Below are 13,446 nucleotides of genomic sequence, written 5' to 3' on the forward strand. Positions count from 1 at the left end.
TTTTCCATAACCACTCTAGCTAAATTTGTCAATTTTGTTGATCTTTTAAAGTAACCAACTTTTGGGTTCATCAATTTTCTCTATTTTATCTCTGGTGTAATCTTTATTATTTTCTTTATTCTGATAGTTTTGGGTTCATAGTAGTGGCACTTTCCCACTTGAGATCTGAATTAGGTGAAATAGAGACCAGTTCTTCATGAAATCCCAAGACAGGTTAGAATATTGCAAATAAGGTCTGTTATGTTCCCTCTCATTCAAGGGAGGGAACTGAGAAGTGAACTCCTGCCTCCTGTAAACAAGCTTTCTGCTGGGATGAGGAGGGGGTGGGGCAAGGGCAGGAAAAATGCCATGGAACTTTTCCTACCATTTCGAAAGTGGCTTTTTCTTCATTGGGCATTTGATTGGTTGTTATAAAACTCTGACTGTTTTCCAGAGTTCCTATAAGGTTAATTCAACCATTTGGGGTTTTTTTGTTTGGCTGCTTTTTTTTTTTTTTAATTACTCTAAGTTGGGGAAAAGAGAGAGTTTGGAATTTCCTAGTCCACCACTTTGCTGACATCACTCTCTCCATCTCTATACTTTTATATTGATTTTAAAAAAAAATATAGAAATGTGTTAACATATTTCTTAAGTAACTAAAAATTAGTGACATTACCCAAGATCTTGGTGGATAAATAATACTTTCTGTAAGGAATCAATGCCCCTTAGAAAAATGACTGATTCTAGATGTGGGATAGCCTCTTATATGTTTTTCTTGACTCACTTTACTAACAAGGATCTTCAGTACAATACAGTTGAAGAGTAGCAGTGATCTTGTATTCACTGAATATGAGAATGGTTACTTGTATTCATTACTTTATTAAGAATCCCTCTAATGTTTCCAATAAATGTTTAGTACATATGCTGTATCAAGTTGTAAAAGTTTAACCTGAGCCAGTCATTTGCTTATTTGCTCTCAGCTCTATTCCAACCCTTCTGTGCTCTTTATTTTTCAGAAGGTTAGAAGTCTGCAAGCTACATTTATCTTTTCCTTTGTCAGATGGCTTCTGATTAGATTTCGTCACTGGGTAGTATTGGTTAAAGTTGGATGGAAGGAATAAATTATATTTTTTCCATAATCTTAGTTTCTGGTAATGTCTTCAGTAATGGCAGTGATAGCAGAAGACGAGTACCACTTCAGGGTTCCTGGTATAGCAGTGCAGTTCCAGCAAGCATGTCAGAAGTCTTGCTAGTGTGGTACTTGCAGGATCAGGCTTTGATGGTAGCATCTGCAGTGGTGAGTGATTTTTGTCTCCCAGAGTCTCATAGTTTTGATGGGACTGTGAACTCTTAGAATCTTGAAAGCTGGCAGCACTGATTCCCAAGACAAATTTCCATAGGGACAAAGTTCCATAGCAACTTCCTGGAATTACTAATTGCTGGTAACCTCAGCTTCCCTGTTTTACTCTTCCATCACTTTTGGAATCAATTTCCTATATTCAACTTGCTGAGTTTTCGGTATTTAACATGGTTTCAGTTTTTTAAAAATTGGACATTGACTAAAATACATTCTATTTTTAGCTTTCTTGAAAACTTTTTAAATCAGTCATGGGTATTCAGTTTTATCAAATATATATTGTAGACTATGTCAAGATTATTATTTTTTTTCCTCTCCTTTAATCTGTTTGAACAGCAGATTACAATAGATGGTTTCTTAGAGATAAATCATCCTGGCACTCTAAGGATAAAATCCTACTTGGTTGCATTTTTTTTCTTTTAATGCATTGCTTTAAAATTGACTGAAGTTTAAGTTAAGATTTTTTAACATTTATATTTATAAGTGAGATCGGACTATATCAGGATGTGGCAGACTTTTTCTGTAAAGGTCCTGATAGTAAATATTGGACTTTGTGGACTATACAGTCTCCTTTGCAACTACTCAACTCTGCTGCTGTACTGTGGAAGCAGCCATAATAAACACATAAAATAATACATGTTGGCAGTGTTTTAATAAAACTTTATTTATAGATGCTGAAATTTGAATTTCACATAATTTTAACATGTCCCAAAATATTATCATTCTTTGAATTCTTTTCAACCATTTAAAAAATGTAAACTATTCTTAGTTTGTGGGTCAAATAAAAACAGATGGCAGACTGGATGTGGCCACAGGCCATAGTTTTCTAACTCCTGGTCTATGTATCTCTTTTTGGGGGATCATCCTTATCTGGCTTTGGAATCAATGTTATATTATAGTATTTAATGAATTTGGAAGCTTCCCACTGTTTTCTATGCCTTGGGACAGTCAAGATGACTGGGAATTATCCTTTCACTATAGGTGATAGGACTAGTCCATAAGACTGTCTAGTCTGGTACACTTTTGGCAATTAGACCACTGAATATCTTTCCATTTTTCTCAGGTTAAAGAAGTTCTTCTAATTATAAACTAACTAACTTACTTACTTACTTTCTTTCTTTCTTTCTTTCTTTCTCTTCTTTTCTTTTTTTCTTTCTTTTGAGAAAGAGTCTTGCTCTGTTGCCCAGGCTGGAGTGCAGTGACACCATCTCAGCTCACTGCAACCTCCACCTCCTGGGTTCAAGCAATTCTTGTGCCTCAGCCTTCCGAGTAGCTGGGACTACAGGTGTGTGCCACCACACCCAACTAATTTTTTTTTTTTTTTTTTTTTTTTTTGTATTTTTAGTAGAGACGGGGTTTCATCATGTTGACTAGGCTGGTCTTGAACTCCTGGCCTCAAGTAATCCACCCGCCTCAGCCTCCCAAAAGTATTGGGATTACAGGTGTGAGCCACTGTGCCAGGGCTTAATTATAAATTTTCAACTTATAAATTATCACATATACAAAGCCTTATACCACAGCAATCCATTGGTCCTTTCTGCCACCAGATGACATTAGCATGGACAATAGAACCATTATTTGTGTTTTGGAAAGATCACTCTGGTTGTGGTGTAGAGAATGGATTGGACTGGGAGCAGGCATGACTGCAAGAGGTCAAGTGCTATTGTTTGGGTAAGAGATGATGGCAACCCGGACTATTGTAGTTAGTGATGAAAGAGAGGTAGATAGACTGTAGTGACATTCAGGAGTTGTGTTGGGGTTTTCAAGACCACCCCCAGATTCAGTCATTCACTAGGGGGACTCACAAGACTCAGCATATAGCCATAGTTATGGCCGATTTATTACAGTGAATCAACACAAAGAAAATCAGCAAAGGCAAAAGGGTAAAGTCCAGAGGAAACCAGGTGCAAGCTTCTAGAGTCCTCCCACAGTGGAGTCAAACAGGAGGTATGTAATTCCTTCAACAACATGTTGTGACATGTTTGAAATGTAATCTACCAAGGAAGCTTGATGGAGCCTAGGCATTTAGGGTTTTTCTCTGCAGTCAGTAATGTAGGCACCCTCTACCTAGCATGCACCAAAATTCCAGAATCCAAGAAGGAAAGCAGATATTCAGCAAAAACCAAATCGTTGTACCAACAGTTCAGGCACAGTGTAAGTCATCCTTATCAGGGAATGGTAGGAACCATCCCAAAGTCCAAGTTCCCAGACACCAGCCAAGCGCCAACCTTATAAGCATGCCCTTCAAAGGACAGCAGTTTTAGGCCTGCTGTGTTAACTCTTCTGTGTTTCCTGCAAAGCAGGTAAAATCATTATTTTCCAGTGCATTTCCAACCAGCGGTTTTATAGAATCTATGAAGGTAATATACCTTAGAAATAAACAGAATATCTGGCTTTGTCATTGATACATATGCCAAAGGATTGTAACATCCCAGCTAAGGCAATTAAAGGCTGATAAACTATTGCATCTTCAATAATTAAAGTATTACAAATTGAGGACTACTTGCACTGGGTCAGGCACTGTGGATACAAATGGTGACAAAACCACGCATGATCTGTGTCCTGATGGAACTCACAGTCCAGTGACGGAAGAGAGGAATTAATCAAATAATCACAGGGAGAAATATTTAAAGACAAAATTGAAAACTGCTGTAAAGGCGAGGGGTGTTGTACTATGAGCGCAAAATGTGGGCATCAGATGTGGCCTGGAGGAACAGGGAAAACTTTCCCCAGGAAGGGACACTTGAGTTTATCCCAGAGGAATGAATGAATGGGCATTGTGTAAATCAGTGATATTGTGTATTGGAGGTAGTGAGGGTAAGAAGGTGGAGGTAATCTCAAGTTGAAAGTCCTATGGCTAACGTGTAGATGAAATGAAATGAAATGTGCTAAACCTCAGAGAGCACTGGAGAAACACTAGCAAAATTTGTTTATCTTCTCAAATTGTTGCTGTATCTGCCTACACAGTTTCTACACAGGGACTCTGAAATTCTTCATGGGTAGCAGTCAGTTTCAACCCCACAAGAGGATGTAGCTGGGGAGCTGGAAGACCAGGCTCATCTGCAAAGTCTGGCTCAGAACAGAGCAGCTGCGGCCTCTTTGATAGGCAGGGAATAGAGGAAGTGGTTTTGTCTCAGGCCTAAAAACCATTTGCTATCTCACACAGCCCCTCTTACTAAGTCACCTCCCTTTCAGTGTTTACCAAACATTCTGAGGCCCTGCACCTACAGTTCTGTGGGAACCACAACCTCATTCTCCTCAGTTAAAAGCCCAGTCTTTTTATCACTTTCCTCCAAGTGGCACTATGGGTGACACAGAGACTTTCTACTCTCCAGTTTTGGACTCAGACTCTGAATGTGATTTCCAGGACGCCTTTTCCTCTCCTGATATGTGGGCGCCAATCCAAATTCAGTTCAGCAAATACTTACTAAGCTCTACTAGGCATCGGCTCCTGTGATAGGGCACCATGAGGGAAAAATTGTAAGACAAAGCTCCTGCCCTGGAGGGAGATGACCCCCAAAACGTGATTTAAGTCCTCAAATTCCTCTCTCTAGGTTGATCAAGGCAGAACTCGCTTCTCCATCTGCGACGAAGCACCTCTGCTGCCCTCCGGGTTCTTTCTGTTTCTGGTATTTGTCCTTCCTGTCTCTAGCTTCTCAGTCTCCTCCCAAGGTCCCAATCATCTCTCCACATCAGCCTTTCTTTTTTTCATTGTCTGTCTTATACCCTCAATCCCTTGGTCTCTTGTGTCCACTCAGGGCCTAGATTTTCAGATGGCACAGGGCTTTTATCATGTGGACTATCTCCTTTGCTGTTTCATCTGCTTCATTTTTGTTGCTCTCAAAAACCAAAACAAAGTAAAACACAAAAGAGAATAGATGCATTATGAAATAATATTTATTGTGTCCTGCTGCAATGGAGCCTGTAGTCTCATTTCTCAGGCACTTACAAGGTAAAATTTATGAACCATACTTTATTAATGGACACTTACAAATGCCTGAAATAAAAGATGACTTGTAGAGGGGATACGATATGTTGTTGCAAACATGACACCTAGCTTCTGGAATAGGGTTAGTGGCACTTGCCGCTAGTGAGCATAATTTTCACATTCAAATGAATAATGAACTAATCAATAAACTTTTTGTTGAGGAATTGAGGCACTCAGACACAAAACACAAAATTAGGCACTCAGACACAAAACAACTTATTAGCTAGTTGGAGAAAAGAGCTAAGAAGTACCATATCTATATAATTATCAGAGAATGTGATAAAAAGCTACTACTCTGTAATTGTGTGCCAAATGCTATAAAAGTATAAATAGAGGGCTATATATTTAGCTTTGGACGGGAGGTTTTGAAAGGCCATACAAAGGGGATATTCTGTCTAATCCTTGATGTATGAAAAAGTCAGAGACAGAAAGGAGAGAAGGGCATCCCAGACAGAGGACACAACATGGGCAAAGGCATGGGAGGATTTGGTGGGTGTGTGGGCCCATGATAATTCTGTGTGGCTGGAGCCTAGGGAGCAGGCAGGAGACAGCCTGGAAGGTCTGATGGGTCAGATTGCTAAGGAGTGTGGTTCCCCAGGAAAAACATTTTAGTATGGAAGTGAAGTGATAAGATCCTTGTTTTAGAAAGATTTCTCTTTATGTAATAGCAACCCAGGTAACACGTGCTAAAGCAACGATCTGAGGGAGTGCGCATATAGAGGGAAGGTGTGTTAGAGAATTAGACTGATTGAGGGCACATGGCTGAGAAGAGCCATATAGAGAAGTTGGAAGTGACAGGACCTATTCTCTGACTAGATGTAGAGGGATCTGGGGTGACAGGGAGAATGAAGGAGCCAAGGATGAAAAAGTTGTCTGCCTTGGGTAGCTGCTGATTGGTGAAGCAGTGAAGAATCGCAGTTCTGCACCCAGCCCCTGGAATTGAATCCTGGCTTTTCTGTTTACTAGGATGAACTACTGTGACTCAGCCTTAAAGACTTCACCTTTCTGTGATTTGGTTTCCTACTTTGTAAAAAGGAGGATGGTTGTATCTTCTTCAGAAGGCAGATGAGTTTTAATGTTTCTTATGGGCTTTAAATGAGTAAATGTAAAACAAGACAGGGAATAGTACATAGTAGGCACTGGATAAATGTTAATTATTTTGATTATGGTGGATCATTAGCATAGGAAAAACAGAAGGAAAGCAAGTTGGGAGGTCAGAGACAGACCTGTGAGTTCAATTTTGGACACACTAAACTTGAGGTGACTTTTGACATCTATGTAGAGATGATCCATAAACTATTGGAAATACAAGTTGTAAATGAAAGAGTTGAGATTATGAGCATTTAAAGATTCTCTGACAAATAATTTATGAATTATTTGCCTACAACAAGATCTTATAAGAAAAATATTTCTCTTTTGCAAGGATTTGGCCATTTTCCGGTCACAGAATTGATCCATTCCAAACCCAGAGACTCGTACAGGGCTGTTGAGAACTGTCTGGGCAATCATCCAGTAACAGTTAATAATTATCATCCATTCTTTTGTGAATTCCCAAAGTCTGCAAGTCTCTAGAGAATGTATTAGCCATGACTTTGCTTCCTCAAGTCAGAATTCAAGACTTTTTAAATGGTCCTTTGTCAAAATGCATTAACACTTTCATATGTTTTGAAAAATTACAGGGCTCCTCACACTTGGATGGGGGCTTATTTAAGTCTAAACATGCACAGCTGGTTTTTTTAACCACAAAATTGTTCAGCATAATTCTCCAAATTCTTATCTCTTCTTTTGTTTCTGTTATTTTTGTGATTTTTAGTGGTGGAAATTTACGGTTTCTCTCATTTTATATTAACTCATCAGAGTGTTTATGACCTGAAACCCCTGTCTGTCCAAAATGCATATGAAGAGCTCTATCCAACCTTCTTTAATTAAATGGGCATTTTCAACAGAAAAGTTGAGTGGTTATCTAGATAACAATGGAATTAATATATTAATATATTTACTTTGAGCTGCTTTTAGTACCTTAAAATATTAGCATATGCAAGTATTCATTCAATAGATATTTGTGGTCCACCTATTATGTGTCAGGCAAAGTGCCAGGTGCATGTACACCTAAGGCCAAGTGCCAGGTATGCGGAATCCACAGGAGGTAAAAAGGGGCCACGTGGCAGAGTACAAGTACGTGACCCTTGGTGGCAAGAAGTCTTGAGTTCAAATCCTGTCTTCCCAGCTTTCCAACTTTGCCAAGATATTCATTATGTCACTCTTAGTGTTAACTGGAAGAATTAATTTCTACTTTACAGGGCTGTCATGAGTATTGACAACAATGTATGAAGCATCTAGTTTAGTAGTTGGTATGCAAAATAAGCCCTCAATGATTCTTACAGGCTCCCTACCTTCAAGGAGCTCTCTATTATTATTATTTATTATTATTATTATTTAGGTATATCCCCTGTTCTCTCAGTCTAACTGGGGAGGCAGATATAGCATCAGGTAAATATACTGTTGTATAATAACAGGGGGAAAAACATTGCATATAACAAAATATATCTGAATAAGGAGGGATGAGAGTTAAAAGTTTGATATACAACATTAATTTTGCATAATACTAGCTGCATTTCTGTTGTAAGAAGCTTATTTCATGTATTTGGATTAGCATCTTCTGATGATTTCAGGCCTAGAAGAACAGCTTATAAAAAAATTCCAGAACTTTGTCATGCACAGGCACATTCCTGTATGAACAACATCTCATTTAATCCCCACATCAACCCTACAAGGTAGGCACTATTATTATCCCCATTTTAAAGATGGACAACCTGAGGTACAGAGAGGTTAAAGTAACTTGCCTAAGGTCACATGACTAAGAAACCAGGATTCAGAACCAGGCACTCTACTGTCAGAGCCCACATTTATGACCACTCATTATACTTCCTCTTATTGTCTTTGTTATTCAAACTTCATTTTTTTTTTTCTTTTGAGATGGAGTCTCACTCTCTCACCCAGGCTGGAGTGCAGTGGTGTGATCTCAGCTCACTGCAACCTCTACCTCCCGGGTTCAAGTGATTCTCTTGCCTCAGCTTCCTGAGTGGCTGGGACTACAGACACGCTCCACCATGCCTGGCTAATTTTTTTTTTTTTTGTATTTTTAGTAGAGACACGGTTTCACAATGTTGGCCAGGCTGGTCTCGAACTCCTTGTGATCCGCCCACCTTGGCCTCCAAAAATTCTAGGATTACAGGCATGAGCCACTGTGCTTGGCCTTCAAGCTTCATTTTACAACTAGTAGAGACTGTCACTAATTATTCTTGAGAAAATTTATACAAATCAACGGAAATTCAGAGAAAAGTTAAACAGAAGAAAAATAATGAGTCTGGAAGAAAATATTGCCCAGCCATTCCTTCTCTCCAGGCAAGACCTAAGAAGTGCTCTCTGTGGACACAGTCCAAACCTGACAGGCTCCTTCCTGCCTGTGCCCGGTTTCCAAGCTGGCCCAACTAGGCTATTCCCTCATAGCTTGTGTAGTTTAGAGTGTTCTATAGATTTTTTAAAATCATATTTTAAATGAGCTTCACTTTCTTCTTCTAAGAATCATGAGCTGCAACATTCCTCATTTTCTCAATTGAGTCCCTCAGTAAAGCCCAAGGTGTCTGCGGGCAGAGGGACTGTCCTGACCTACTAGAACTTTCCACCAGAGGGCTCTGTCTCTGAGATTTCCATTTTGATGCACATTTTTAAAAAACGGCACACTTTGGTCTGATACAAGATCCTGTTCCATGATGCTTTGATTTTATAGACCTCTTGGTCACAGTCTAGTTCATCTGGAAAGTTGTGGAGGGAAAAATAAGATCACATGTATTTTACAGAAGGAAAATCTGAGAACTGAGCCCTAGAGAGAAGGGTGAACAGATAACATGTTCATGAATCAGGAGATTCACAGGAGAGAAACAGTGAGAGGAGAGACAAGAGCAGGGTATTCTAAGCCCAAAGGCCACCTTCAGAATTCCTGGGCTCTGGCTTCATTCCAGGTTTGCTCTTCTGGAAGACCTAGCAGATCTAACCTGCTTCCGATTTTTATTTTTGACAATACACACAAGGGCATTAGGACACCAGGAATTTTCCTTGAGTGAGTAATTAGGAGGAGGAAGAGGGTAAGTTAGAGAATAAAGATGTTCAGGAATGAGTCTTCAACGCATCCACAGAGTGAGGAGTGGTTTTATTTTAGGAGAAACGCAGCCTGTTCAGTGTCACTTTGGAGCTCCTCCATCCTTTACGACCAAGCCTCTTTATTCCTTCCTGTACGTCTTTTCTTGGGGTGCTGCGTTTCACCTCCTGACAACTGGTTTGGTGCTTCAGCTGACCTCTTAGTTGGTCTGCCTAACTCTGAAAGTCTTCTCCCTCCAAAATGCCTTTACACTCAGAACAGCCTCTGATGTATGCATCCTGATATTTATTTTATTTTATTTTTTTTTTTTTGAGACAGAGTCTCACTCTGTTGCCCAGGCTGGAGTGCAGTAGCAGGATCTCAGCTCACTGCAGCCTCCATCTCCCAGGTTCAAGCGATTCTCCCACCTCAGCCTCCCAAGTAGCTGGAATTACAGGTGTGCACCACCACATCCAGCTAATTTTTTGTATTTTAAGTACAAAAGGGGTTTCACCATGTTGGCCAGGCTCCTCTCATATTCCTGACTTCAAGTGATCCACCCGCCTTGGTCTCCCAAAGAGCTGGGATTACAGGCGTGCGCCACCGTGCCCAGCTGCATCCTGATATTTAATGCTTGCCAGAATTTGATTGCATCATGCTTATTGGCTTCTATCTTTTTTTTTTTTTTTTCGAGATGGAACTTCACTGTGTCTCTCCCAGGCTGGAGTGCGGTGCTGTGATCTCAGGTCACTGCAACCTCCACTTCCTGGGTTCAAGCGATTCTCCTGCCTCAGCCTCCAGAGTAGCTGGGACTACAGATGTGTGCCACCATACCTGGCTAATTTTGTATTTTTAGTAGAGATGGAGTTTCACCATGTTGGCCAGACTAATCTTGAACTTCTGACCTCAGGTGATCAGCCTGCCTTGGCCTGCCAAAGTGTTAGGATTACAGGCGTGAGCCACCACCCCCAGCTGGCTTCTGTCTATCTGTAATTCCCACATGTACAATGTAGTGAGGAAAACAAATAATTAGTTATGCAGTAAGGCAGAATGAGATGAGTTTTAGTGATAGAAGGACCAAAGGGGAAGAAACAGCAGTGTGAAAAGATCCTTGATTAATTTTGACTCCTGATACCAGGGAAAGCTTTACAGAAGGGGTACCATTTGAGGTGGGCGTTGAAGGACATGGAAATGGACATGGGGTGAGGGCACACATTTGGCTGGGGCACTCTGCCACACATAGGCAAGGGACTGTTAGCATGCATCTGGAGAGGTGCTCTGAATACACCCCACTGATCCAGGCCCCTGCTCATTTTTCATGCTTCTCTCACTTGGAGGCCCTCTGTCTTCCTCATTCTCTATCCAAATTTCATCCACCCTTCAAGGCCCAGCTTCAGCCCTCCCCCCTCATAAAGTCTTTTTTGACTGTTCATGCCATTACTTGCAGCTTCAGTTCAGCGTTAACTGTAGTGTCTGTGCTGGAATTGTCTCCTGAGCTACACAAGGACAGACATTATGCATATCTTCTATTTTGGGGCCTTGCAGCTCCTAACATAGTGCTAATGGTAGTTGGAGCTAGATGAGTCTATGGATTCATTTACTGGGACTGATGTCTTTATCTGCTCAAATGCAGCCCGTTTCTGCTGTCCAGCCTAGGACTGTTCATGGGGACTTACGAGTTAGCTGATTATATTTACTAACACATAAGGGAATGTGTTATAAAATGATCATATAAATGTCATATAAATGTCCTGCTCAGCTGTGAATGATTCCTCCTCATTGTGGAGAGTTAATGCCTGTGTAAGCTGGCTGGTGGTCTGTTTGTGGGGGATGCCGGGATGGGGGCATTCTGTCTCAGCTTAAACCCCGTAGTTCTCTGAGCCTTTGGAGCTGGGATGAACCCAGTTTCATCATCTGCACCATCATCTCCCCAGTTCCTTCTGGAGAATGACTCTGTTTCTTGCAAGGTCTATTTTGATGGTTGGATTACACCCAGTTCCCCAGAAGTATGAGAAATATAAGCTGGTCAACTCCTTTTGGAGAGCGGGAATACTGGGCATGGCTGCTTCTTCTGCTGAGGCTGCTTGGAGTGATACAGAAGGAAATCTTGGCCAGAAAGAAAATCCTATGAGGGTTCTGAAGTAGCAGTCCAAGGAAAGTGTCCCAGCAATCTCTAGACTGTACAGAAAGAACATTTTCCAACACTCCATTTGGAGAGTGTGTCTACATGGCTGAGAGCCACAACTCTGACAGAGACCCACACAGCACTGTCATCTGTGTTTGGACTTATTAAGCCTGTCGTGCCCTGCACAAAGATTCCCAGACAAAGGGATGACTGTGCTTATATGCAGCCCACATTCTGCTCCCCAAGCCATGCACTCGGGGGAAGGGCTGCATCTGCCTCAAGCGAAGGGTACCTTTTCCTAATTTGCTCAAGATGCATGGTGGAGGCCACGCACCGGGGATCTTCACACATACTGACTATGAGCAGAGCATCTTGGCTGGTGTGCCATGGCCTATTACAGGTGTAAAAAATATTGATCCCCTTCTCCCACAGTCACTGGGCAGGGTTGTTACCTCCATTCACAAGAGGCCTCTAGTCATATGCAGCTTCTGGAAGCGAACAATCTTGATTGCTTATCCCAGTGTGCCATAAAAATATTATTTTCTACATGTGCTATGATGGGAGGAAGTTTGGGAAAACTATACTAGGTAACATGCTTTATCATTCATTCAGAAGGGAGCCATTTCAGGAAGGGTGTGCGTCCATTTTCCATTTAGGCACAAGCTATGCCCAGCAGAAGGTTTCCTGCTTTGCTTACAAGTTGAGATGTGGCAGTTTGCAATCTCCCAGTAAGAGCTAGGCAGAGAAGATCTGGATCCAGGGAACCTGCTAGTATTGGTGGTTGTAACTCAGTTTCCAGAGGGAGAGTTCAGCCCGGCAGCCTAGATCACAATTTCATAGCTTGAAGTCCCAGGAGGTTTACTGTCCCGTGTGCTGGCTTTCCCCATCTGTGCAGGAGAGGAACATGTGAGAAAATGTTAACTGAGAGGGGCTGCTGGGGAACTCCAGTCCTGCAAGTTCCCAGGGGAGTTAAGCAAATGGCACAGGGGGATGCCTTAGATTTGCCTCGTGCTGGGAAAATCTGGGGTAGCAGGGCCTTGCTCTTTGCTGAGTCCCTCGTGTCTGCTCCAGCCACCCCCGATCTGGGAGGCCCTGAGCAATTAACTTCTTAGCCCAGAAAAGAGCAATGAGAGGGAATGGGGGCAGGGCCATATTTGGAATAGATTTTGATTATAGGCTTGAGGCAACATTCAGGTTCAAGCTACCTGCATACCTTGTTCCTAGTTGAGCCCTAGTTTTTTTGTATCCCAATAACTCCACTTTCACCTATACATAGTGGGGACTCACTGCTAGCATCTCCTGTGCTCTAGGCATTTAGAAGGCTGCAAACAATCTTCCCACTGCCTTGAGGAGTCTTAGGTTTTAAATTAAATACTGACCCAATAATTATCATCTAACTTGTCTATAAGGATTTATCTTGAGATGTCACAATCCAGGACTCCATGATTAATCCCTCAAATTTTATCTCCTTCTAAGTTAGGTTACTCTTCTTCCTCCAACTCTCCTTGAGATCCCGGCACAAATATGCTGGACACCCTGACCCTCACTTCTTGCCTGTCCTTCTCCTTTTCTTCTCCTCTTCTTTCCTCACTCCTCCCCTTCTTTTTCTTTCCCTCCTTCCCTCTCCTGAGCACTGAGAAAATAAAGGTCCCTCTATCTGGTTGTCCAGTCCATTTGGCTTATCTTTTCAAGCAAACTGCCCTGTGCTCCAAGTCCTCTTTAAAAGGAAATAGCACCACCCTGCTCGTTGAGCTCATAGATGTCCTCCCTATTGCCTTATAGGATCACTCTTAATTCTTACTCAGTTTAGCTTCCTGCTTGGTAGCTCGGCTATTAAACAGGAATACTTAGAAAATATG

General features: G+C 41.5%; 1 protein-coding gene across 5 annotated transcripts in view; it reads right to left on the bottom strand.

Annotated features, from left to right (window-relative positions):
* Window positions 1-5,211: 5,211 nt before the first annotated feature.
* The window catches only part of CD84 (CD84 molecule), a 38,297-nt gene continuing 30,062 nt past the window's right edge, over window positions 5,212-13,446 (bottom strand). For all 5 annotated transcript variants that reach the window (XM_025390131.1, XM_025390121.1, XM_025390111.1 and 2 more), the window contains one exon: window positions 5,212-12,474. In XM_025390131.1, the coding sequence (XP_025245916.1) occupies window positions 12,409-12,474 (66 nt within the window). In that variant the 3' untranslated portion in view covers window positions 5,212-12,408. The remainder of the gene's footprint in view (window positions 12,475-13,446) is intronic.

The sequence above is a fragment of the Theropithecus gelada genome, chromosome 1 (assembly GCF_003255815.1).
Source record: "Theropithecus gelada isolate Dixy chromosome 1, Tgel_1.0, whole genome shotgun sequence".
In the NCBI taxonomy this organism is placed as follows: domain Eukaryota; kingdom Metazoa; phylum Chordata; class Mammalia; order Primates; family Cercopithecidae; genus Theropithecus; species Theropithecus gelada.